This window comes from Puma concolor, chromosome E3 (genome assembly GCF_028749965.1).
Source record: "Puma concolor isolate L17-30 chromosome E3, mPumCon1.1.hap2, whole genome shotgun sequence".
NCBI lineage: Eukaryota > Metazoa > Chordata > Mammalia > Carnivora > Felidae > Puma > Puma concolor.
This window is the reverse complement of record NC_141682.1, coordinates 35,324,524-35,350,926: the sequence shown is the minus strand read 5'-3', so window position 1 is coordinate 35,350,926 and position 26,403 is coordinate 35,324,524. Positions and strand designations below refer to the sequence as shown.

Genomic DNA, 26,403 nt, shown 5'->3' with positions numbered 1-26,403 from the left:
AGAGCCCCTTAACAGCACCCGGGCTTGCAAGGCGGGCGCAAGACCCCAGCAGGTCCCCCCGCCGGCACTGGGCAAGGACCGTCCCTAACATGGCCCCGAGGCCTCCTCACGTGACGCTTCTGCCTGGCACATTTTGGGCCCCGGCCACGGCCCCTGCTGAAGCCTGGGGGAACGAGAGCAGGGGCGACCTTAGTGTCCGTCAGTCCTTTAAAGGGAGGTCGGATTTTCCTGTAGTCTTTATGAGAAAAAGCCATTTTTTCTCTCCACTTGTTTTCATCAGATTATAAACTAATTGATTTTCCTAGGTTTTGTAGACTGTCCAATGTCGTGAGGAAAATGGAGGAACTTGCAGGAGAACAAAAGCAGGGGCTTTCCTGCAGCTCAGGGAGGGTGGGAGCGGCTGGACTACGAGCAGGGGGTGGGGGAGCAGTGGGGGGGGGGCGACCCACAGCACGGGGCCCCCTAGCCTTGCCCTCAGCTCCTAGCGGCGCCCCAGGCGAAGCAACACGTGGACGCCTAGGGCCGCAGGAGCCCCAGGGCAGCTGCTGACCTGGTGACTGCCCCCACTCCCCACCATTCCAGCACACGGTGGGGTGGGGGGGGGTGTGGCAGGGCCGGGCCACGCGGCACCCCCGGTCAGCAGTGCAGCCGGGATCTGCACCCGGGCCTGGCTCTCGCTCCAGCCACAGGCACCGTTGAAGCTTCAACGGATCGAAGTCCCATGAACCGAGTTCCCCTGTTGCCCCGGCCATGTGCCACCCAGTGCTCAGTTGTCACCTGTGGCTGCTGCAGGCTCGGAGACGGGCGTGTCCACGTGGCCCCAAGTTCTGAAGGCAGCACCGCTGTGGGCTGTGTGTCCTTGTGACCTGCGAGGACAGCTCAGGCACGGTCCGGGCAAAGGACGGCAGACGGCGTGCTGTCACTCGTGCTTGCTTTACAGAAAAATAAGCCTCACATCTGCCCCGGAGCGTCGCGATTCCTTTCAAAGGCATAATTACACGTTCCAAGCTAGATTGCAGTTCAAGAGGAGGTGACGAACCCCTTCTCAGCAGTGACGGCGCACATGCTGTTCCTGTCCCGGGAACCGGTGACTGCCGTGAAGGAGGCCCGTCCCTTGTTTCTCCCGCAGCCCACGCCCGGCGGTGCCCACATCTGCCTTCCTGTCTTTGCAGGGCGGGAACGACCACGAGATCTTCACTGACCCGAGGACCGTGGGCTACACGGTGACAGCGCCCGAGGACACCCGCAGGATCTGTGAAGAGCTGTTCTCCTAGCGCCCCTCCTCCGAGGGAGGGCAGGGGTCCTGCCGACAGGCCTCCCTCACATGCCGGGCTCCCCACATGGTCCGGCCTCGGGTACCCCCGGCCCTGGCGATGCCAGAAGCAGCCAGACTTGTCACAAACGGCCTGAAGGAACACCTCCAACCAGATTTCGCCCCCAACCCCGAGCCTCAGACCCTCTATACATGCGATCATGGTACTTACGGTTTTCTGGGGACACTTCCCCATCATCCTAGGATGATACAAAGAACGAATGTGCCCGGCCCCTCCCTCTCGATGGTCTTGTGCAAAGCGTACCAGGCGTTAATGTCTGGACCCCCGGTGTCAGTACCGCAAGGGGGATTTGGTGGTGGGAAAAGACAGGATGTTTACAGCCGTCCCACCCCAGGACTGAAGTTTAAAATCACCTCCCGGAAGTGAAGCTCCTGCCTGAGGGTCACCTGGGGGTGGAGGGGCGGAGGGGGCAGGCATTGAACCAAGGGCTCCATGGTGGCCGCTAAGTGACCGCTGACCCCAAGGGCCTCATACCTCAGCTGGCCTGGGGCGCAGGGGAGCCTGGATTCACTACACTCGGGGGAGCCACTGCTTCTCGGACTTTTCCAGTGCGAGGGGGACGGGAAAGGACAGGCGGTGCTGCCCCCACGTGCAGGCCCCGGGCTGGGCTGAGAGACACCAGCCCCTGGCATCCTATTTCTCCCTGCTGTGCCCGGCAGGCTCCCCAGGGGCCTTACTCACCTCGACTTTCTCAGGGATCACGGAAGAGCCTGGAGGGTTCCCGGAACGCGAGCGGCCTGCTTCTCCGCAGATCTCATGAACCTGCGTGCCCGCTCCGGCCTCCCCCACACAGTGACCTGAGGGGTGGGAACAGCCCGGTGGTTGGGCCCGTGACCCTCTGCCCTGCTTCGGACTTCAAGTGGAAGGCAGCCCCAGGGCCCAGCGGAACAGGCCCTTCCACGGAAACGGTTCACATGTCACCTTTTAGAACCTGGACGTGTCAGGACCCACAAACCCTCAGTCCACTCCAGTCCACGGCACGGCCTCTGCACAGGGCCCGCTGACCTGACTGGGCGTCTGCACACACACCCCCCCCCCCCCCCGCCAGGTGCTTTCATCTCCACGGAAGCGGCTTCCGTCCAAGCCTGCTGGGGACCCCGAGGCCTGTCTCGGCACGGTCCCGTTGGGGGCAGTCTGCCCGCATGACCACACAGGGTGACGTGGCACAGTGGTTCCCAGGACAAAGCTACCCCGTGGCACCTTTTGTTGAATTTTGCAAATGATATTGTAATGACCTTTCACAATGAAAAGAAGCAAATTAAAGTGATTTTATTGTTTCCTATTTCTCATTCTGATGACTTTTTCTTCCTTTGTCACATGAATGGCGAAGTGAACGCTTAGCTGTGGTATCCTCTCAGATTCAGGAAAGAAAGCCCAGCCCGTGCAGATCCAAAAGCCACCGTTTCTGACACTGTGGTTCCCGGTGTTTCTGCAGGGGCAGGGCTTCGCGCATCCAGGCCTGCCGGCATGAGCTTTCCTGCCCAGGGGTGAGGACCCACGATTCCCCGGAAGGTTCCTTAACTTGCTACAGCAAAGCAAGACAATGGAGTCTCACTCAAACTTGTCCTAACCTTTATAACTGGAGAGTCCTGCCCGGGTGCCCTGAGGCCGGCAGGCTGGGCCCTTCACCTCCCAGGCCTTCCCTCTGCACTGCCTCCTGCCCTCCCACTGCAACGGGGACACATAAGGCAGAACAACGTCTGCACCTCGCTGCCGGGACTCAATCCCTGGCTGTGCCGCAGACCAGCCGGGGGACTCAGGACCGGTTCACCCCAGCTCGTCTGCTCATCTGTCAGGTGGGGTGCAGCCCTACCTCTGTGGGGGGCTTAAAGGACCTGCAGCCGAGCTACTACTAACTGAACTAGCCCCCAGGAACCCTGCAGGGCAGGCACTGTTAGTCACCCCCCCTCCCCCGGGGCCGGGCAGGGTGGGGAGGGGGGTCCCTCAGCAGGCAGGACGGACACCATCACAACAAACACACACCACAGCTGAGTGTTGAGCAAGAGGGAGGCAGAGGTTGGCCCTGGACTCAGCAGCCGCGAGGAGGGCACACCCGGGGCTACTGGAGACAGAACCCCCAGGAAGGCCGTCCTCGCCTGGAGGGAGGTGCCAGCTCTCCATCCCGAGGGAGGGAACGCGGGTCTCGGGATCCGCAGGACGCCCTGCGAGGTCTCTCCAGCCAGCGGGCGGGCGGCCCCTGGACGACAGAGCTGGGCCCATCTTGCAGATTCGGGCAAAGCGGCGGAGGCCCTGAATCACTTCTTCTCCAACCGCTGCTTCCTCCTGCTTAACCGCTCTTGTCCTTGGCCCGTCGGGCCACTTGCCCCCGCAGCCAGGCCCCGGGCTCTCTCCCACCACCGCTCAACCCTTCACTCGGAGCTGGACTGGGGCACCCTCTCCAGGCTCAGCACCCCCCGTCCGATGCCGAGTGCGGCGCTGGGACACGTCTCCTTGTTGTGAATAAATGCCTACTTCAACTTCTCCCTACCCAGGTTCAAGGGGCTGACTGGACGTTTCCCCAGTACACTTTGAAAATCAGTACCGCAGTAAAAACATCCACCTCTGCGCTAATATAAATGATCTACCCGCCCTTTGGAGACGCTGGCCGGGCAAGACCGTCCCAGCCTAACCCAAAGTCCAACCCAAAACGGCCCAGCGTCCGCCCGCGGCCCTGCATCTCCCCGCTGCGCTCCCGGACAAGGAGACCATAGGCTTTCGCACCTCCTGCTTCCCGACTAACCTTTGTCCGGCCGGCCCTGCCTCTCCCTGCTGCTGCTCACGAGGGAAACGTCCAAATGCATCAACATTTAGCCACAGCCGACGCAGTCAGTGGCATTTTGCTCACGCGAAGCCACCCTCTACTGCTAAGCCGCCCTACGCTGGAGAATGTGATGATTACAGAAAAGGGGATGATCCCACTCTCTTATTCAGCAGCCTCAAAAGCCAGATGGTGGAGCAGGGGGTCAGCCCCGTTTGGGAAGACGCCCTTACCTGCTGGCTTCCAGAAGCCGGCCTCCACCCTCACGGACAACACCCAGCCTTGCACAGAACACACTTTATTAAGACAGAGGTGGCGGGCGGGAGGAGAGAGGGAAGGAATCCCGGACGCCACCCCAGCTCATCACCGGCACCAGGCTCCTCCCAGAGCTTCTTGTAAATGGAGACTCTGTGTCCGACCACGAACGAGAACGCGTCCGCAAAGAGCCCCGACCGCCGAGGCCAGGCCAAGACCAGGAACACCCCCGGGGGTGGGGTTTAGACGCAGGCTCTCGACCTCTGGGAGCCCGAAGGTCCTTGGCAGAAGTGGCTCAGGAAGTGTGGTGTCTCCAGAGGGCCTGCGGAAACAGGCTGGAGGGCAAGGGCCACCCTGGACCCAGCAGAAGGCAGAGGCAGCAGACCGAGGACCCTTCGAGGGGCACAACAGGCCAGGAAATGGCAGATCCACCGCTGGCCGCAGCGGGCTGTTCGCATGCACACAGCCAAACGCTATTTGCCAATTTTCAGACAGCTCCCGCCGGTCATGAGCAAAAGAGTTCTATCTTGCAAAGGAAGCCATTCCTACGCTTAAAGACCAATCCATCCACAGACCGAGGCACTCGGCCTCGCCTCTTCCACAACCCATCGGCCGCCCTCCCTCCTTTGCAACATTGCCGTCTGCTTCCAAGCCAGCTGTACAGGGTTCACTTCCCTGCAACTGACAAAACGTACCTTTGAGTACACAGAAGCCACACATTTCAAAACATTATCACCCACCCAGCTATTTCTATTTTTACATCACCCTTAGAGCCAAAGCAAGCCACCGCAAAGAAAAGCCTCAGGACTTGTGTATGGAAAATATCTACAAGGGTTCGAAATGTCGACAGCCAAGTGCAAACAGGGTTGGCCCTGGGCAAAAGCCTTGGTTATTAGCGAAGAAAACAAACAAACCCTCAGCTTTTCTTAACACCAGTTTTCAGGAAAACCCCATCACCAAAGGGGCATTTTCTCCTCCAAGTTTTGACTTTACCAGGCTGTTGAGAAGCGAGCCACCACGACCGACCGACTCTGATCCGGAGGGTTCTGGACCGAGCTCTGATTTTAAACAAAGACCCACCCTTCTCCCACCCCCACCCCGACCCACCACCTAAACGACCACGGCTGTGAACTGTCTGCTAAATTGAGGGTAGGAGGAGAGAGGATTCAGCTGAGCACGGCATGGCCGAGGGGAGGGCTCAGGGCTCCTGGGGAAACTCTTTTCCCAGGCACCCAGTTGGGATTCTTCCCGCTGCAAACGCACCAAAGACCCCCGCTCTCGTGACCCCCTGCCCGGTGAGGCCAGCTCCCCTAGAACAAACCAAACAGACCAACAGAAAAGAGCCCGTTTTGCTGAGGGCCAAACACAGACACAAGGAGGGTGGGAAACGCATAGGGCCTCCCGTCAGCCCCCGGGGCGGGCTGGATCTGGGGATTCTGAGCCTCCAGCCCAGGGGCACAAGGACTCTGTGGGCTGGGGAAGCGCCCACCTGACCCACTCCCGGGGCTGGGGTTGGACCATCCACTCAGCCACCAGCGGGCACCCCTCCTTTTTCCATGCTTTTAATGCTTTTCAGATGGTGAGAGGCTGTTGGAACGGTCCAAGGCTGTGCTGGTGGCCGAGAGCATGCCAGTGCCTGTCCCCATCGCCCCTTCCTCCTGAAGATGCTTGAAAGGGACCGTGCTCCCCGCTCTGAAGCCCCATCTCAAGCGGTAGACCGTCATCTGCAGTTTGGTTCTGCCTCCTCCTCCCCCCCAGAGTCTCCCGCGAGCCCAGGAGAAGGGATGCTTCCGGCATCTCCTAGGAGCTGACGACGTGGCCGGACCAGGTCTCGTGCTTGGTGCCCGGGGCCAGATGGGTGATGACCACCTCCACGGCCTGCAGCTTCTCGTTCTTGGGGGGGATGGAGCACATCTTATAGGTGACCTCGTCGCCTTCCACGGGGACATACTCCCCCTCCACGCTGTGGGAGCAGGGAGACAGCGTTCAGTGCCCAGCGCCCACAAAAGCCTCACTCAGCTCCGTGCCGCACCCAGGACCCCAGCCCGAGCTTTTGGAGCACCTGCCCCTCCTGCCCTGCCACCAGGGAGCCACCGTGTCTCTGCGGGACCAGGTCCCCCCAGCCTCCCAGCACTCTGAGGCCCAGACCGAGCTCTGCCTCTGCAGGAGCTCATACTGTCCGTCGCATGGGTGTCACGGGCCTGTGGACACACGAGCAGGGAGAGCCAGTCTGGGCCAGAGAGAACAAGGCCGTCAGCATCACGGTTGAGAGCCGCCCTGGTCCCAAGAGAGCCCCAAACCCCAGCTGCGTGCGTCTCTGCCCTCCCGCTTCCCAGACACCCAGCAAGCCTGAAGGCAAGTCCCTTCCGTGCTGAACGCGAGTTCCAGGAGGGTCCCCTCCCTGTGACCGTACTCCCTATGGGACACAAGTCACCATTTCACCCACCCTGGTGAGGTGCCCATGCTGATGCCCCCCGAGGACACCTCCAGCAAGAGGAAAATCCCCTTCAGATCCTGGAACTGATCTGAGGGATTTCGCCTTGAGGGAAAGCGCACGTGGCCAACGGTGCTTCCCTCTTTGGTCGGGCCACCAGGATGCCGCACGTCCATCTCTCTGACTCGCCCCCGCCCCCACCCCCGCCCCCGGTTTTCCTTACTGATTTTTCATGGTGCACTGCGAATATCCTTGTAAACCACTACAGATCCCTTCCGGAAAGAGGCGACATGAAGACACATTTTCACAGCCACATACGCATTCACGCACCCATCAGATGCGTGGCTTTAACACCCTGCTGCTGTCTGTACTCTCCGGGAGCCTGTGCGAGGCCTGGCATGTAAGGACTTTGGGGGGGCAAGAGGTAAAGGAGGGATATTTCTCCCCTCACAACAGACATTTGCAACGGTACCCTATCTCCAAAAACGGGGTGTTTATATATTGCCCGGTCTGCCGTGTGGCATAGGACTCGGCCTGCCACAGACTAAAAGATTGGGGGTGCAGAGGCCAAAGAACGGGGCAGGGGCAAGGCGGTGCCCGATTCGGTCCCCACATAGCTGAAGGCTGACTGGGGGAGGGAGCGAAGCACAGGCCGCTGGATGCCTTCCAGCCTCAAGGCCGCGGACGTGCGGGCCCCGCCTCAGCCTCCCAAGGGTTTCCAGACACTCAGGAAGGAAGGACGTCAGTGAGCAAGTCGCAGGAGAAAGGGCCCAGCTCCAAACTTCCTTCCTGGAGCAGAGGGGCTGGGCAGCCCCCAGCCTCACTGAGTGGCTCCCCCAAGGCAGGCAGGAAGTCAGACTCTGGGTCACACGCACTCCACAGCTCAGTGACACCCCTCCCATCCACCAGACCCATCCCATGGTTCTCAACAGTCTCTCCCTCTCTCCCTCTGTCTCGCTCTCCGTCACATACACGTGCAGACTGTCACCTGCAGCCTCCCACACGCCCCACCCCCAAACAGTCACACACAGGTCACAGGCAGAGGCTCACGCCCTCACACGCAGCGCCTGTCAGTCACACACTCCCCCTGCCTCCTTGCCCAGCCCCAAACCGCCCAAACCAGCCCTGACTCACTCAGAAATGTGCAGGAAGATGTCGGGGCCACCATCGGCCGGGGTAATGAAGCCGTGGCCCTTGGATCGACAGAAGCATTTGCAGACTCCTTTGTAGACAGGACCTTGCGAAGCCCGCACCGTCCTGAAAGAGGGGGGGAAAGTGTGAGTGGGGGCCCCTACCAGCCCTCCAGAACAGCCACCCACTCTCCTGAGGCATACCCAGCTCATCCCAGTGCCCCCTTAAAAGCCATGCCCCGGATAGTAACCAGGGCCATTATGTATAGCTATGCAGGTTGTGAACTGCACAACTCTGGGAGCCATTCACAAAGACTCTAACAAGAGTGACTCTCTGACGACCCCAGCAAATTTTCTCAGGCCTCAGTTTCTCTATCCAAAAAGGGGGTTAGACTAAAAGCTCTCCGAGCATCCCTCTGAACACTATTAGTGACGGCAGCAGCCTCTACAACTTGGGCCTGAGATCTACAGCTCCCAGGCACTGTGCAGGTCCTTTGCAGCACTGTGCCCCAGCCTGCTGCTGTCCCCATTTTGCAGCTGAGGAAGTCGAGGTCGGTCCGACAAAGGAAGAGGCTTGTGCGTGGTTAAAACCCATTGATTTAAGACCCCAGTGATTTCCTACTTGTTATGAACCCCAGCCTGCCACAGGCTCAAGGGACCTGGGGCATTGCCTTCCAGAGTTTACAGGGTGCCTCACCAGTCCTTACCCCAACCCAAGTCTCCCCATGTGACAGACCGGGACACTGAGTCACAGAGATGGCCAGATACAATGACTCTGGCCCTGGGCAGGAGGCTAGCCCGAGACTCACGCCGAGAAGGTCCTCGTCCGGCGGGTGGGCAGCGGGCTCGGGACCACGTTGCCCCGGAGAGGGGACGGTGACCGATCTCGGGCCCGCTGGGTGTCCAGCAGCCCGACCGAAGCCTGGTGTGTTGGGGGCTGTGGCGGTGGAGGTGGCTCAGATGACATGGCTGACCTAGGAAGACACCGAGGGCTCTCAGGGGCTCATGCCCTGCAAGGGGGGATCCCGGATGCAGCCCACCCCCATGTCTGACAGTCTCCCACCGGAGACCCACATTCTCGGCTGCGCAATGCAGGCGCGAGGCTCACTCGGCGTGGAGGTCACCTTATCCGGCAGCAGGCCAGGCTCGCCCCAGCTGGGTCAGGTGCCTCCACGGCTCCCGCGGCAGCCGCGGCCTCCCTCGGGCATCGCTCTGCCAGGAAATGCCTGCTCGCCCCACGTCACGGATGCCATCAGTCCCCTCTGTGCCCCCGGCACACTCAGGGCACTTAGTCAATACTTGTGAAAGGGAGGGAAGGAAGAGGGCGGCGAGGGAGGCAGGGCAGGCGGGCAGGGATCCTTTACTGCCAGCTACCTAGGTCACACTGCAGCCACTCAACAGCCTTGACCTGCTAAGTCAAGCACTTAGCCAGGCACTGTGGTTCCGGAAGGCGGAGGTAAAAGAGGGCAGAGCACACAGCATTCCCCCGAGAAACTCTGGACACACACCGAGAGGCGCAGACCCCAGGTCTGGATCCCCCAGGGGCCGTCACAAGCTTGCATCTAGGACAGTGGGCCTGAGGGACCCTCAGTGGCAGGACCATCGCCAAGACAGCCATCTCCACCAGGCGCTCAGTCAGTTTGCAAGCTGCCTGGGTCACTGGCTGCCAGGAACTCCAGTTCCCTCGGTGACCCTTAACATGTATCAGAGGCGGGATCAGACCCGGCTGGGGGCCTGGGGGGAGCGGACTCTGGCACTTTTGCCAAGAGCAGGACGTGGCCGTTGCACTGAACACGTGACCGACTGCCAAGGCACCCGCGCTACCTCGGCCTGGGCTCAAGGTCACCAGGAAAGAAAGCAAAGCTCAGGAGCCAGAGGGGCTTGGGTAAGTCCTTTCCGCTCTCTGGGACCAATTTCCCCATCTGCAAAGTGGGGCGGCCGAGTGGGCGTCCCCCGGCACCTGCAGAGGACACGAACCAGAGCGGGGCCCCGTGGCAGGGATGGCGGAGGAACCCCGAACTCCTCCTTCACCCAGGCACGCCACGGTGGGACGGAAGCAGGCCGACGGGCTTATGTGGCTCACACAGGGTTTTCACGCTGAAAACATCCCAACCCAGGCTTCCCACTACTCTTGGAAAAACAAAACTCGAAGCTCTGACAACCTCGAACTGCCATTCGCCACCCCTGCTTCCCTCATTTATACGGACTCAGTGGCCCCAGAGCACTGGGGTTTCAACCTACATCACCCAGCAGAGCTGCCTCTGCCCGCAACCCAAACCCCCCCAAGGAACAGGCCTGGTTCCTCCCCCCAACCTGTCCCCCTCCCCCTGAGTCTCCCCTCAGTCCCCCACACAGCCGTCTGGCCTTAGTTCTGCCTGGCTGGGAAGGGAGAAGGCCGGCTGCCCGCCTGGAGGAAGTGACATAGTTACCTCCTGACCCTTCTCTCAGCTGCAGCCACCGCCAAGGAGGACCAGGGAGCCCCCACCTCATGCAGGCCCCGGCTGCTCGGCTGGGGGGTCAGGGCTCCAGCACCACCCACCAATACAGGTCATAGAGTCCTGGAATGTTCCAATGCTTGGGGTTCTGGGAAGGGTGCTGATCCAGAGAAGGGAGCGCCTTGCCCAGGCCTCCCAGGACAGCAGATGGGACACCAGGGGGAGGGAACAGCCCTCTCTTCTTCCGTCCAGTCTCCTTCTCCTCCTCTGGAGTCAGGCACATCTGACCTCACACCACGGCCATGAAGTTGAAATGAAATACTACACGCTAAGCACTCAGCACGCTATCTACCCAGAACAAGTGAGCAGGGCCTATCAGCTAGGACTGTTATAACTGCCATCATAAGGTCATTCAACAAACAGGTGATCAGTGTCAGGCCCTAGTTCATGGCACTAGAGACACAGGGCCTGAGTCTGGAGTCAGAGAATAAACAGGTAAATAGACACATGAATAAGATCGCTACAGATTCCCAGAAGGGCTGGTAAGAAATACACGGGGAGACAGAGTACCAGGGTGGAGATGATTCTCTAACGAGGGGAAAGCTGGGTCCTAAACAGTAAGAGTCAACCTTTCAAAAAGAGAGGGAGGCTCTTCCAGGCAGACAGAACAGCCTATGCAAAGGCCCTGTGGTTGGCAAGAGCCCACCCAGGTGTGGCTGAAGGCCAGCAAGGGGGCAGTGTGGTGGGCACCAGGGACAGAGAGCCGGGAGAGGGCCGGCTGAGGAACTACGGGGATCAACAACATCGTGTGCGTCTTCCTCTTCTCACACCCATCTGTCCATCTGTCAGTCCCATGCCCTTTACCATACCCACCTCCCCCTGAATTAATGCAACAGGCTCAAATTAGGGGCCCCTTTCTCTCCATCCCAGCATCCCCGAATCCCCAAATACACCCAACCCTCAGAGATGCCAAGAGCAGCCCACAGCCTTGGCGGGCAAGGAACCTGAGGGCTGCACAGGGTCCCTCCACGTCCCTAGGGCCCAGAGCTGGGGCCGGCACAGAGCACGATTCTCTCCTTAAATTCTTGTTTGGTTTTGTCTTAATTTTCATTTTCATTTTGAGAGAGAGAGGGAAAGCGTGAACGGGAGGGGCAAAGAGAGAGGGAGAGAGAATTCCACGCAAGCTCTGTGCTGTCAGCAGAGCCCAATGCGGGGCTCGAACCCACAAACTGTGAGATCATGACCTGAGCCGAAATCAAGACTCAGATGCTTAACCTCCTGACCCGCCCAGGCGCCCCGAGCAGGGCTCCCTTCTCAACCAGCCCCAGAACCAGGAGCATCGGCTGGCGGCCATGGTGCACTCGGCGTGCTCCAGCTGGCACAGTCCAGCGGGGGTGGGGACCGTCCCACTCACCTGGCAGTGTTAGAAACCGGGATGGAGGGGTGCGGGGAGACCCTGGGGCCTTCACCACCCCCTGCCTGCCTCTCTCCGGCCATCTGAGCTGGAGGAGAGCAGCTGGGGCCTGGCCAGGAGCCAGCCCACCCCCAGGGCCCAGCAGTGAATGGCCTCTGTGTGGGGGAGGTCGGGTCAGAGTCCAGCTGTAAGGAAAACAGCTGGGGGAGGGAGCAGCCGGTCACCCAGGAGCCAACCCAGCAGCCGCTGCTGCCCCCCCAAGCACAGATGGGGACAGGGGTCCCGAAGCCCGGCCCCACACCCCCCAGCACAGCCCAGGGCGGGAGGAGGCAGGGCCGCACTCTGCGACCAGCGCCCTCCGTGAGCAGCCCACACACTCAACTCCCCCCCGCAGAAGCAGGGTGCAGACAGGTGCCCGAAGCTCAGACCTGGGATGGGCCTCCGATCTGCAGCAAACTCGGACCAACGTCCCTCCTGCCAAGGCACGTCACAGCCACTGTGCTGTGTGCACGTGTATATGTGTATACACACAAGTATATGTGTGTACACACACACACGAGCATGTCACTGCCTGTGTGTGCACACTACTGGACCAGCGGGGGCCGCACGTGCCCCCCCCCCCCACTCCCCGAGCACACTGGCCACTTAGGGCATCAGAGGAACGGGGCACCCGAGGACAAGGATGGACGAAGGCTGCATCCTTTCCAAATAACAGTTACTGGGCCCCCCACTAGGCACAGGAAATGGAAACCAGGACAGCTAATTCCTGCCCACAGGAGCTTGGGCTCAGGGACTGGAGCCCCACAACCACCAGGACAAGAAGAGTGTCCTGCAACCGGGAAGTGCTCACAGCACTTGACACATCACAGCTCATTCATCTCCATTTCACTGATGGCAAAACCGAGGCACAAAGTGTCAAGTAACTTGCCTGGGTCCCCCAGCTAGTAAGTAAACTAGTGAAACCCACAGTATGTGGGACAGTGAAAATGTCATGGAGAAAAAGCAAGCAGGGGAGGGGGGCAGGAATGAGGGTTTGCATTTCAAAGCAGGTGGTCTGGGGGGGGTGCTCCCCTCCCACTCCCCCACTCCATCAGCTACCGCCCCAGGTCCTCAACAATGCTCAGCCAGGGGAGGGGGGACCCAGGGTCTAGAGGTGAGGGAGTCAGGAAGCCACGCCCACCCTGGCTGCCCTCAGAGAGGGGTATGTCAGCAAGGCCTCCAACCAGATCCCAGGAAAGGGTGGAGAAGGGGGTCTCAACCCAAAATAGCCTGGGAATTTTCCACAGGCCGGGCTGGTCCTCCTCTTAGGTTGTCAGAGTTCAGCCAGGCACCAGAATCGGGCCTTCCCAACCCACCCCCCATCAACCCCTTCACGTATCTGGGGGCTCCAGATAACCCTACATTAGCCACCACCTCCTGTCCTCTTGCCCTGAGAACCCACCAACCCATCAAGGATGAGTCAGTCTTAAGCCAAAGAGCGGGGTGCTTAGTCCAGGGAGTGGAGCCTTGGCAGTGTTTTCAACCATTCACACTTTAGTGAGAGGGAGTTCACAATTCATTTCCCAAGGCTCCATTCTTGGTAGCTTTCACACATCTGAGGGTAGGAAGGTGGAGATGTGGGGGAGCAAGACCTGGGTCCAAGTGGCATGCTTCGTTCTGTGTGGCTCTTGGCAAAGCCAGACCACACCAAGCTTACACTGGAAAGCCTTCTGTGGGTTTCTGGCTGGGGGAAGGCAGACACCCAGCTGCAGGGCCAGGCCACTGCTGCCGCATGGGGAGGGCTCCGAACTAGTCCACACAAAAGGAAGGGGGCAGGGCACTGGGGCCAGACGGAGCGAGATGCGTCCCCACATCCCGCACAACAGGGGGAGGTGCTTTTATCATCCCCATTTTACAGGTGGGGAAACTAAGGCACAGAGAGGTGCTCACACTTTAGTGTCCCCACAAGTCTCTGGGGAGGGGGACAAAATGCAGAATCTGATTCTGAAGGTCGAGGATGGGGCCCCGAGACTCTGGAATTCAAAAGTGCTCCCGGTGAGCCAGGTGCCACTGGTCCACAGAAGGCACAGAAACCCCAGAGTTGGGCGGGCTGACGACCTGCCCACCCTCACAGCCAGTGGGTGGCAGGGCCCCGGCTGGAACCAGGTGGGTGAAAGGGAAACTGGGGGCGGAAAGGGGTGAGGTTCTAGATGAGTCAGCCAGTTACTCCTTTGTCAGCCCAGGTTCTTCCTTTGTAAACTGAGGCTGAGACTCAGGGACTCCCCTCCCGAGCTCCAGTCCAGCTGGGCCCCAATGTGGGGGAACTGAGGGGCAGGTCAGCTCGGCTGAGGCCCAACAGAAGGGTCCCAGGAAACAAGAGAGGCCCCAGGAGGGGGCCTGAGGCTGGCCTCCGCCACATTCCCTTCCATTGTTCAGGAGAGAGCGAGCTCCCGCGGGGGAGGGAGAGGATGGAGGGGATGCAGGGGAGGGGCGGGGGAAGCAAGGAGAGCTGTAGGGGAGGGGTGGGGAGTGCGGCCGGAGGGGGGGGGGGCAGGGACGGCCTCTGCTGGAGCGCCAGCCAGCGCCCCAGCACCCGGGGCCAAAAGAGCTGGCTGCAAAGACAGACAAAAACTAGGCGGAGGGTGCCGCCCGCCCGCAGAGAGACAGAGACGCGGCCGGCCAGGAGTCCCCTCCAGCCCGTGCCCCTCCGGGAACTGCTCTCCCGCACTCCCCCCGCACCCCCCCACCCCCCCGCCGGGGCCCCAGAGTGCCGGGAAGAGGCCGGAAACCCAAAGGACTGGCGGCCCCTCCAGCATTGCCCGCCCCACCCAGGAGCGCCCCGACGGACGACGGCCTCGGCAGGACCAGCACCCCCCACCCCCGAGAAGGTCCCCCAGCACCGCGCCCCGCCCCCACCCCCGGGCCCGCCCCAGCTCGTAACCAGAACCCCATCACCCCCAGGTCACGTATTCCCACACGGCATCCTTGCCTCCACCCCACCACCCAGCGGCTAAGGCTGCTGACCCGAGTCTCGGCCTGACTCTACTCTTTGCTCCCCTATGTGACCCCTGGCGAGAGACCTCACCGCTCCATTCCTCAGTTTCTTTATCTGTCAAACGGGAGAGTAATGCAGCACCCCAGGCCCGCGAACGTGGCGCAGACGGTGCCAGCTACAAAGGGCTCAGCCAACAATAGTTGAGTCGCTAATGGTGAAACTGTCAGACATGGGCCACCTAGAATAATCCCTCCCATTCCAGTCCCTGCTGATGGCACACAAACGAAAAGCCCTGACTCTGCCACTCCACGGGACAAAGGAAGACCGTCGGCCTCCCAGGAGAACGCACCCTCAGCCGTACCCTCAGCCGTGCCCCAGGGCCCCCAGGGCCCCGCTGGGTCTGGCTCAGCTCCACGACGCTACAGGACCCAGTTCTTGCCCTGGAGGTGTAATGCCCAAAGTCCGGAAACCTCCCACAAAAGACCACCAGAGCCCTAAGTCAAAGCCAAGCAGCAAGGGTCGTTCGTTGCAGATTCGAACCTGGACCTCCGCTCACTCGTTGCCGGTGACGCTAAGAGGCCCCGAGTGAGGTTTTTACAGCCTTTTTATAGACAGGTACAAACAAGTTATGGGGAAGTTAGGGATTCTTCGCGGTTACGCCAAGCAGTTGTACAGAAGCGGAACAAGATGGTTAAGCAAGCGGATTGAAGCTAAGTTTGTTTTTTACAGACCAGCATGACTAGGCAAACAGTTTGCCCAGGTCTCTCATTTCTCCCCTTTCTCAAGTACCTGAGGAACCAAGGGGAAGGGGAAAATATGTTAAGCAAGCAGGTTTACAGAAGCGAGAAATGCCGGTTAGTTCATGTACAATCACTTATTCTATTACATACCAGACTACATTTAGGAAGTTTCACAACTTACTCTATTACATAGCGGGTTACATTCAGGAAAGGTATCACAATGCTCGTAGCACACAGCAAGAAAAACAGACTTCTCAGCAATTGTATTTCTTATCAAAGATCCATAATAAGCAGAAGAGAGAACTTAGCTTTAAAGTAAGGCAGGGCTGTCATTTGGATTTAAAGCTGTTCTTTTCATTCCCCCCTTTTTCTTGTGCCTAAAGAGCCAATCTTGGATCTTCAGTTTTCTATTTGTAATGTCTCGAGCGGTTGGTACTGAGTTCGTAAGACCATTAATTGTATAGCATTGAACCTGTCTTGGACAAAATTAATAATTCTGTTTATGATGCAGGGGCCTGATGTGAGAGCGAGAAGTAGGATGGCCAGAGGCCCGATTAAAGAGGAGAGCAGGGTAGTTAACCATGGGGACGCACTGAACCAAGATTCAAACCATCCAGCCTCCTGTTCTCTTTCCTTTTTTCGTTTATTTAGCCCTTCTCGGACCTTGGCCATAGAATCTCTTACTATTCCTGTGTGGTCAGCATAGAAACAACATTTTTCTCCTAGTGCTGCACAGAGACCACCTTGCTGTAGGAACAGCAGGTCTAATCCTCTCCTGTTTCGTAAAACTACTTCCGAGTGGGAGGTTAGGGACTTTTCAAGCGAAGTGATGGCAGTTTCTATTCTTTCTATATCTTTGTCAACCGCTTCTCTAAGTATACTAAATCCCTTGTTTTGTATAGTTAAGGCCGAGATCCCTGTCCCTGTTCCGATGGCCCCGAGCCCGAACATGGTGGCTAGAGTTAGAGCCCCTGCAGTAATGGGTGCTCTCTTAGTTACTCTTTTGGGTGCTATCCACATCTGGTCTACATACTCAGCTGTGTGGTATGTGATTTTTGGGAACACAATTACCATTACACAGAATTCTGACTGATTGAACATATCCTTATAGAGGCAGGGGTTAATCCCACATGAGAACAAAGCCACCATGAGTTATTTGGTGGAATAATCCAGTTTTCTGAAGTACTGAATATATTCCTGTTATTTAGGCATAAGTGGCTATATTTTGTTGGCACTGTTCCTATACATGTCCCATTTCCCGTAAGCGCCGGTAGTGTGAGGCCGGGTCTTCTCTGTCCCCAATTGCAAGTGTCTGAGTTGTTTGCAGTGCTATAATCTCCTACTATTGCTAATGACTTGTAAAAGGGAGGTTTTGTGGAATAGCACAACCAACAAGCTTCTGTTTTATTGGGTTTAGTATGATTTAAGGCCTGATAGATGTTATTTATCATTACCCATAAGGGGTCATCTTTTTTTTTCTTTAATTTTTTTTCTTTTTTTTTTTTCAACGTTTATTTATTTTTGGGACAGAGAGAGACAGATCATGAACGGGGGAGGGGCAGAGAGAGAGGGAGACACAGAATCGGAAACAGGCTCCAGGCTCCGAGCCATCAGCCCAGAGCCTGACGCGGGGCTCGAACTCACGGACCGTGAGATCGTGACCTGAGCCGAAGTCGGACGCTTAACCGACTGCGCCACCCAGGCGCCCCAGGGGTCATCTTTGAATGGGGTTTGGATTTTTTGGGGTTTTTTTGGAGTAGTCCTGGTTACAGTGACCACCTGAGTGGCCGGAGAATTAGTACCCTTATTTGTGGACTGCGGGGTAGTATTAGGCTTACTTGTGGGCCCTACTGATTGGTTTGGCCCTACTAGGGTTGGTGGAACCTTGGGTTCTACCTTTAGTTTTATCTGAATAACAGTTGCATAGTAGGGTGGTCCCCGATACAAATAGATTCCCCAACTAAGCCCAGTGGTCCATCTAGTTTCTTTTCTTCCATCTTCTAGAAATTTGATACGAACAAGGTTACAATTTTCTGAGTAATATCCTCGGCCGGAAAAACCTATGTCACAGGGCCTGACAAATGACATGTCGATGTAAAGAGGTGTTACCGTCCATTTTGATTTACCGTCATTGGCGGTGACACACCTCCAGGACCTACAGCAGTAGTTGAGAACTCCCCCACATGTGGTGCGAGCATTCTGTCCAAACCCAGGGCATGCATAAAACCCTGTTTCGCTTAAGAAATTTCTTGTTTCCTTTCCCCTTCCGTGGTCTAGTCCGACTGACTTAGCCATCTGTTCTAAATTAAAATAGAGATCAGGCCACCAGGTATTTAAGGGAACATCTGTCTTTGTGGTAGTATTATAGACTTCATGGGTTTCCCAATTAGAAACCTCCCAAGTTAAAGTATAGGGTATGTGAGGGTTGCCCGCAATACTTATCAGTCCGTAGGAGGTGAGCAGGAGCACGCTAGTGAGTGTTCCTTGGATTATTGTGGATCCTGAGTTGCTGCAACTGACTTGGTATGGGATACCTGGGCCTCTGGTCTTCGCCGGTTTTTGGGGTCAGGTTTTTGACGCAGAGTCAATTTTAAAGGATGGGTCTTACTCTCGTCAACCGTCCAGGCGGTGTTGGCTTCTGGCACGAAGTCTTCTCGAACCGCAAATGGATCAGCTGGTCGAGCGTGGGTGTAATGGATCCAGGTGACGATCCCGTTGACCTTGGAGCAGTGGATGTAGTGAGGATCACAATCCACCGTGGTTGGAGGGTCTCTTGCTTATGTCTCCGCACATATACCCGGTCTCCGGGTCGGTAGTGATGTGGCTCAGGAGGGGGCCCAGTCTCATAAATGGCTCTCAGTCTGACCACCCAAACTTCCTGGTGGGTGCGCTGGAGTTCCCTCAGGGAAATAAGAAGTTTATGATCATCAAATTCAGTTAACACATTAGACTGTAGGTTGGGAATTATAGGAGGGGGTACTCCATACATGATTTCAAAGGGGGTTAATCCCAGTTTGTAGGGGGAGTTTCACACCCTGAACAGAGCGTAGGGGAGTAAGACTACCCAGTTAGCGCCAGTCTCCATGGTCAATTTAGTCAAGGTCTCTTTTAGCATTCTATTTATTCTTTCTACCTGTCCTGAGCTTTGGGGTCTATATGCACAATGTAGTTTCCAATCAGCCCCAATAAACTGCGCTATCCCTTGTATTACCTTTGAAATGAATGCTGATCCGTTGTCTGATCCTATTAGGGTAGGGAATCCGTACCTGGGCATGATGTCTTCTAACATTTTCTTTGCTACTACCTGCGCAGTCTCATGCTTGGTGCGGAAGGCCTCTGTGCATCCTGAAAAGGTATCTATAAACACTAACAAATATTTATATCCATATTTTCCAGGCTTTACCTCGGTGAAGTCTACTTCCCAATAGGCTCCCGGCCTGGTTCCACGGGTCCTGGAGCCAGGGTTTTTCCCGTGGTTGGTGGCGTTAGTTAGTTGGCAAGCTTTACAGCTAGTAACTATCTGTTCAATTTTTGTCCTGGAGACTTTAATGGTGATCCTAGCATGTCTCATTAAGTCTTGCATTTTTCTTGTGCCCATATGAGTGGCTCGGTGCATCTTGGATAAGACTCTATTTCCCATTTCTTCTGGGAGGATTATGCTACAGTCTGCTGCTCTCCACCATCCGTTAAGGCTCTGAGTCAAAGGCAATTTTTGGATCCAGTTTAGGTCTTCTTTAGTGTAGGTGGGACTTCCTGGTAAACTAGCTGAACCGGGGTCTGGTAGGGTGGTCATTAAAGTATAGTCCACCTGTAAGGGCACCTCTCGGGCCACCTGGTCAGCCAAATTATTTCCTCTGGCCACCGGTGTGATCGGTTTTTGGTGGCCTGGGCAATGTATGATGGCTAGTCGTTTAGGCAGCCAGAGTGCCTTTAAAAGAGCCAATATTTCTTCTTTGTTTTTGATGGTTTTCCCCTCTGCAGTTAACAGTCCCCTCTCTCTGTATATAGCTCCATGTATGTGGGCCGTAGCAAAAGCATATCTGCTATCGGTATACACGTTTAGTCTCTTGTCTTTTCCCAAAGTCAGTGCCTTGGTTAAGGCCACAAGTTCAGCCCGTTGGGCAGAGGTGCTAGCTGGCAAAGGCTCTGCCCAAACAGTCTCAGTTTCAGATGTGACTGCTGTCCCTGCGTATCTTTGACCCTGATGTACAAAGCTGCTGCCGTCAGTGAACCAGGTAACCTCGGCGTCTGGTAGCGGGTGATCCTGTAAATCTTCCCGAACTCCATGAACCTGTGCCAATATCTCAGCGCAGTCATGGAGGGGGGTATCCAAGTCTGGGTCTGGTAACAGGGAGGCAGTGTTTAGTGTTCGGGGGGGAGCATAAATGATTCTGAGGGGATTTACTAATAGTCCCTGGTAGTGAACCAGTCGGGCGTTACTTATCCATCAGTCAGGAGGTTGTTTGAGGACTCCCTCAATGGCATGAGGGGTTGTAACATGTAACTCTTATCCCATAGTTAACTTATCAGCATCCTTTACCATTAGAGCTGTAGCAGCGATCATACGGAGGCAAGGGGGCCAGCCAGACGCTACTGGGTCTAGTCTTTTTGAAAGATAGGCAACGGGCCTGGACCATGGACCAAGGAGTTGCATCAGCACTGCTTTGGCTACCCCCTTATTTTCATCTACGAAGAGATGAAAGGGTTTGGAGACATCGGGGAGCCCTAAGGCTGGCGCCGACAACAGGGCGAGTTTAATTTGCTGGAAAGCCTGCTCAGTTTCCTCTGTCCACTCAAAGGGCGCCTGTTCTCGGGTGGCCAGGTAAAGAGGCTTAGCCATCTCGGCGAACTGAGGTATCCACAAGCGGCAGAACCCGGCCGGTCCCAGGAATTCTCTCACCTGCCTTCGCGTTGTGGGTCGGGGGATGCGGAGGACGGTTTCCTTCCGTGCATCAGTGAGCCATCGTTGGCCTTCTCTTAACAGATACCCCAAGTAGGTTACCTCGGATCTGCAAATTTGGGCTTTCTTTGCTGAAGCCCGGTACCCCAGGGCACCAAGTGTCCGGAGGAGGTTCCTGGTGCCTTGCAAGCAAGCTTCGGCAGTCTCAGCGGCAATTAAAAGATCGTCGACGTACTGCAAGAGAGTCACTTTGGGGTTTTGATTCCGGTACTCGCACAGATCCTCGTGAAGTGCCTCATCGAACAAGGTGGGTGAGTTTTTAAATCCTTGGGGGAGCCGGGTCCAGATGAGTTGCCCATTTATGCCCCTCTCGGGGTCGGACCACTCGAAGGCGAAGAGCTCTTGGCTTTTGGGGGCCAGAGGCAGGCTGAAAAAAGCATCTTTCAAATCAAGGACAGTATACCATTGTCTTTCTGGGCTGAGGGCACTTAGGAGGGTATAGGGGTTGGGTACTGTTGGGTGTATGTCCATGACTCGGCGGTTAACTTCTCTCAGATCTTGTACTGGACGGTAGTCCGCACTGTTAGGTTTTCGTACAGGCAGCAGGGGGGTGTTCCAGGCTGAATGGCAGGGACGCAAGATGCCTAAGTCTAGGAGGCGACGGATATGTGGCGTGATGCCATTTCTGGCCTCCATTGACATCGGGTATTGTCGGACCCGAACTGGATCTGCCCCCGGTTTCAGCTCTAGGAATAGAGCCGGGCGATGTTTAGCCAACCCCATACCCCTGGTTTCAGCCCATGCTTCTGGAAACTGCTGGAGCCAGGGCTCTATGTTTTGACTTTGTGAGGGTGGCTCCTGACGGAGTCGATATTCATCTTCTAATCTTAGAGTAAGTATGGTCATGGGTTGGTTGTGAGGGCCAGTCACTTGGGGGCCCCCTGGTGTAAAATGAATCTGGGCCCCCATTTTAGTGAGCAAGTCTCTTCCTAATAAGGGGCAGGGACTGTCAGGGATGACTAGGAAGGAATGGGTGACCTTTCCATTTCCTAGGTCCACAGTCCTCTGGGTGGTCCAGGGATTTTTTTTTATTCCGGTAGCCCCTTGGACCCAGGAAGACTTTTCAGAAATTTTTCCATGGGGTCTGATCAAGACCGAATGTTGTGCCCCTGTGTCGACTAGGAATTGAACTGGGTTCCCCTCCACTTGTAGCGTTACCCTAGGTTCGGGGAGGGGATCCGAACCCCGTCCCCCCTATTCTGCATCTTGAGTGAAGAGGGCGGGTGTGGTTTTTGGCTGCCACGGTTTTTGATTATGACGTGGCTTTTTCTTTTTAGGGCATTCTCGGGCCCAGTGGCCTTTTTCTTTGCAATAGGCACATTGGTCTTTATCCAGGGGCTTTTGGACAACAGCAGCCAGGACTTTGGTCATTTTTTCGGTAGCTTTAAGTTGCCTGTCCTCTGGAGTCTCTCTATTATTATTGACACGCTGGGCAATGCGGAGTAAGTCCTAAATCTGTTTTCCCTCCAGGTCCTCTAGCTTCTGGAGTTTCTTTTTAATATCAGTGGCTGCCTGATTTACAAAGGCCATTACAACAGCAGCTTGATTTTCGGGGGCCTCGGGGTTCATGGGGGTATACTGTCTGAAGGTTTCCATTAATCTTTCTAAATAAGCGGCAGGGCTCTCTGTCTTACCTTGTATTACTGAATACACTTTTGCCAAATTAGTGGGCTTGCGTGCAGCAGCCCGGAGACCCGCCACTAGAGTCTGGCGATAAATGCGTAGCCGTCCCCTACCTTCTGCCGTATTGTAGTCTCAGCCATTCTGTGGGGGTCGGGTCAAGGGAAAAGCTGCATTAATGAGATCAAGGTTAGCAGTGGGTTGGCCGTCATCTCCAGGAACCAGCTTTCTTGCTTCCAATTGAATTCTTTCTCGCTCCTCGGTGGTGAACAGGATTCGGAGGAACTGCTGACAATCATCCCAGGTGGGTTGGTGGGTAAACATAACGCTAAGAGACTTATTAAATCTTTAGGGTTGTCAGAAAATCGGGCATTCTGGGTTTTCCAGTTATATAGGTCACTGGTAGAGAAGGGCCAGTATTGAAGTCGGGGGTTCCCCGTATCATCGGGAGGCCCTATTTCCCGTAAGGGTAAAGCTATGGTGGAGTCAGGGAGGCGGAATCCTGGCTCACGTGGGGCCCGGCCACGGGTACGCCCAGCCGGCCCTCGGATTGCGCCCCCATTAGACATGGGCGCGGGTTGAGCCTCCCTATTTTCTAGTTCTTCTATGGGCTGGGCTATGGGAGGCTCTGCCGGCGCAGGGGAAATGGGGTCGGGAGCAGGGATAGGGGCGGCTTGTGGAATAAGAGGAGGGATCTGGTAAGGGGGAGGGTCAAGGGAAAGTAAATCTTGGCTGTCGGGGAGAACAGGGGGTGCAGCTGGAGTTAGCGGCTTGGGAGGGTTGATAGGTTTAGCCGCTAGGATTTGGCATGACCCTGCTGTTAAGGAAGAGGCCATCCAAGGAGGTGGATTTTCCACTAAATCTTGCCACACCAGAATATGGGGAATCTGATCCGAGTGACCTTCTTTCCCTGGTAGGAAAATTTTTGATTTTACTTTAAGGACTACAGGGAGGCAGAAGGTTCCCTCTGTAGGCCAATCGACCCCAAAGGTAGGCCATTCAGAGCGGCAGTAGGTGATCAACTTTCCCTTGCGAATGTCTAGGCTTAAGTTGTGTCCTCTAGCTTTTACGTCCCTGAAGTTGGCAAGAAGGAGGGAGAGAGGGGTGCTCTGCGTTCGGCCCATGTTATGCTTCTGAGGAAAAAGGAAAGGAGAGAAACAAAGGATGGGATAATTAATTCTGATTAGGCGAGAAAACACTTAATTCCGTTAAAGCATCCGACGCACGAGAGAAAAACAAGAGCCAACAAGAATCTCTGACAGTGGTTCCAACTTTCTGGTGCCGTCTCGGCCAGCCCAACAGAAAGGGTTATGGCTAGGATGGCAGTTATTACAAGGGCCTAGGGCTGACAATACATTTAGACCGACATAGAAGCACTCGCGTACTCGCCCGTCCGCGTCCCTCGCGGGAACTTAGGTGCCTCTTAGCATGGGCGGGCAGGTATAAACCCCCTGCTTGGATCAAAAAGATTTTGACCGCCTTAAGCCATATGAGGATCACCGTGGAAATCGGGTTAGAGCCCACTCGAATCCCGTAGCGTACGCCGTGGGACTACACATAGGGTAAGTCAGGCGCGTGCCCCTGACTCCCAACAATCATTCCAGTCAATTTAACAGACAGACACACAGACACACATCACATCAGAATACGGTAACAATTGGCATGCCTAGATGGTTTTTCTTTTAGACGCCTAGAGATATTTCTTAGCACTCTGAAAGTTCATAGAGAAAATGAAAGTATTTAGTTCGCAGGCGCGTTGGGCGTAAGCAGCCCACAGAAAAGAATCCTGATGGGCCAAAAAGGCCCCCCGATGGACCAAGAAGCTCCCCTGATGGACCAAGAAGGTTCCCCGATGGACCAAGAAGGCCCCCAGATGTCAGTGGACGTCTCCAACTGACCCCGGCCGGGTGCCCTATAGCGTGTCCGCCAGGGTTACACCAGCTTCCAGACAGAATCGGTTCTCCAGAGAAGAAATACAGATCAGAGAGAAAAGGAAGAACGTTAGAGCCGGCTTACTTACCGATCGGAATCAGATACGACCCGTTGACCAGAAGTCTGGTGGGCTCGGGGGAGATCTCGGTGGGACCTCCAAATGTAATGCCCGAAGTTCCGAAACCTCCCACAAAAGACCACCAGAGCCCTAAGTCAAAGCCAAGCGGCAAGGGTCATTTACTGCAGGTTCGAACCTGGACCTCTGCTCACTCGTTGCCGGTGACGCTAAGAGGCCCCGAGTGAGGTTTTTACAGCCTTTTTATAGACAGGTACAAACAAGTTATGGGGAAGTTAGGGATTCTTCGCGGTTACAGAGCGGTTATTGGTTGATATCTTAATTTAAACACTTAGCAGAATTTAATTGGTCCCCGCCTTTAGGTCAAACCACAACTGGGGTATGGGTGTCTTAATGATTGGTCAAGAATACGTGGTTACGCCAAGCAGTTGTACAGAAGCGGAACAAGATGGTTAAGCAAGTGGATTGAAGCTAAGTTTGTTTTTTACAGACCAGCATGACTAGGCAAACAGTTTGCCCAGGTCTCTCATTTCTCCCCTTTCTCAAGTACCTGAGGAACCAAGGGGAAGGGGAAAATATGTTAAGCAAGCAGGTTTACAGAAGCGAGAAATGCCGGTTAGTTCATGTACAATCACTTATTCTATTACATACCAGACTACATTTAGGAAGTTTCACAACTTACTCTATTACATAGCGGGTTACATTCAGGAAAGGTTTCACAATGCTCATGGCAAACAGCAAGCAAAACAGACTTCTCAGCAATTGTATTTCTTATCAAAGATCCATAATAAGCAGAAGAGAGAACTTAGCTTTAAAGTAAGGCAGGGCTGTCATTTGGATTTAAAGCTGTTCTTTTCAGAGGGGCTCCGGCGCCACTTGGGGGAGGTGGGGGCGGGAGAGCAGACAGGCGAGCACTGAGAGCCCGCGGTCACCAAGGCCGCCCCCCCCCCCCCCCCAGAGCGAGCACAGATGGGGAGGGCCCTGGCCGAAAACCGCCGGAGGGCGGGGGGTGGGCGGCTCTGCGTTGAGTCTTAAAATGATCACTTCAAGATAATGGGGCGGGGAGCTCATTCCTGGCAGGGGAACTTGCAGGGGCAAAGGCCCTGGGGGAGGAAGGTCGCGGTGGTGGGTCCCAGAAAGTCCTGTGGACGTGTTTGGGACTTAGACAATTAGGGCCATGAGCCCGTGATTTCAAGCCAGGGGGGTGATTTGAACCGATGGTTTTCACAAGTTCCCTATGGCTTCCGAGTGACGAAAGGGCAGGAGGAGCAAGAATGGAGACAGGGACAGAGAAATATCACAAAAGCAAGTAAAAAATACGACGGTAGCCGACATTTCTCCCGGGACTGGGTTAGCCTCCTCCTTCTACTCTCTCGCACCCCGTTATGAGAGGGAGAAGTTATACCACCGGTCTACAGGTGGGGAGACTGTGGCTCCGGGAGGCCTCCTAGCTGGAGACAGCTCCACCAGTGGGGACCGAGGCCCTGCGTGGAACCGGCTGATCCCCGATCCGCCCACTCCACACACACATCCACTCCCAACCCCAGAGAAGACGTGGGGACCGGGGGCTTCCTTTTAAAAAATCAAAATACGACGTTGTATTTCCGGCCTGCAAACGGGCGGCCGGCGGGGCCTGCGGGCAGGGAGGCTGTGGGCGCGGGTGAAGTTCTTCTGCTCCGCCCAGAGGCCCCCCCATCCGGGCGCAAACGCTCCGCGAGCGGCCGGCGGCTCCTCCCCTTAGATGCTGCCAATCGCACGGCGCCAGGGCGGCTCCCCTCCACCGCCCCCCGCCCCCCTCGCCCCGCCCCGCCCCGCCCGGCTGGGAGTCGGCGCCCCCTCCCCGTGCCGCGCCCCGCTCCAGTCCGCGGGTCCCCCACCCACGCTCCGGCCCACAGGAGAAAGGGAGGGGGAGGCTTTGACTGCACGCCGCGAGCGCTGCCCGACGCCAGCCCCCAATCCCTCCCGCTGCTGCCACACCCGCCCCTTCCCGGGCGTGAGTAACCTGCTTTCCCCAAACAGGCCGCGGCGGCCGGGCATTTCCTGGGGGCCCAGAGACCCAGCCCCGAGCCCCCTGCCGGCGGCCTGGAAGACCCTGCACGAGGGGCCTGAATGCGGGCCGCGGCCGCAAGGAGGCCGAGGTCCCGTCCCGGCGGCTCCTGGGGCCCCGGGGTGGGCACCCCGCCACACCCCTTCTGGGGGGCCCGAAGAGCTCCCTACCTGCGACCCGCTCCGCTCCGCCAGCTACTCCGCTCCGACTGCAAGCGGGTCGCTGGGGAGGGGGCGTGTTCCGCGGGGCTGGCCCGCCGAGGCTCCGCCTCCACAAGCTCCCAGCCAATGGGAG

At 56.6% G+C, this 26,403-nt stretch overlaps 2 protein-coding genes across 7 annotated transcripts in view; one reads left to right on the top strand and one right to left on the bottom strand.

Annotated features, from left to right (window-relative positions):
• Positions 1-2,616, top strand: part of PMM2 (phosphomannomutase 2) — a 32,453-nt gene extending 29,837 nt beyond the window's left edge. For both annotated transcript variants that reach the window (XM_086691327.1, XM_086691329.1), the window contains exon 8: positions 1,173-2,616. In XM_086691327.1, the coding sequence (XP_086547453.1) occupies positions 1,173-1,274 (102 nt within the window). In that variant the 3' untranslated portion in view covers positions 1,275-2,616. The remainder of the gene's footprint in view (positions 1-1,172) is intronic.
• On the bottom strand, positions 2,588-26,385 carry CARHSP1 (calcium regulated heat stable protein 1). Of its 5 annotated transcripts, none has more exons than XM_086691333.1 (4): positions 26,280-26,385; positions 8,721-8,885; positions 7,916-8,038; positions 2,588-6,310 (listed from the first exon to the last, which is right to left on the bottom strand). In XM_086691333.1, the coding sequence occupies exons 2-4, from the start codon at positions 8,876-8,878 to the stop codon at positions 6,148-6,150; spliced, it is 444 nt and encodes a 147-aa protein (XP_086547459.1). In that variant the 5' UTR covers positions 8,879-8,885; positions 26,280-26,385; the 3' UTR covers positions 2,588-6,147. The 5 variants fall into 5 exon arrangements, with proteins under 5 accessions (XP_086547459.1, XP_086547456.1, XP_086547457.1 ...); XM_086691330.1 differs by lacking the exon at positions 26,280-26,385 and adding an exon at positions 11,761-11,904; XM_086691331.1 differs by lacking the exon at positions 26,280-26,385 and adding an exon at positions 10,349-10,723.
• Positions 26,386-26,403: the final 18 nt, after the last annotated feature.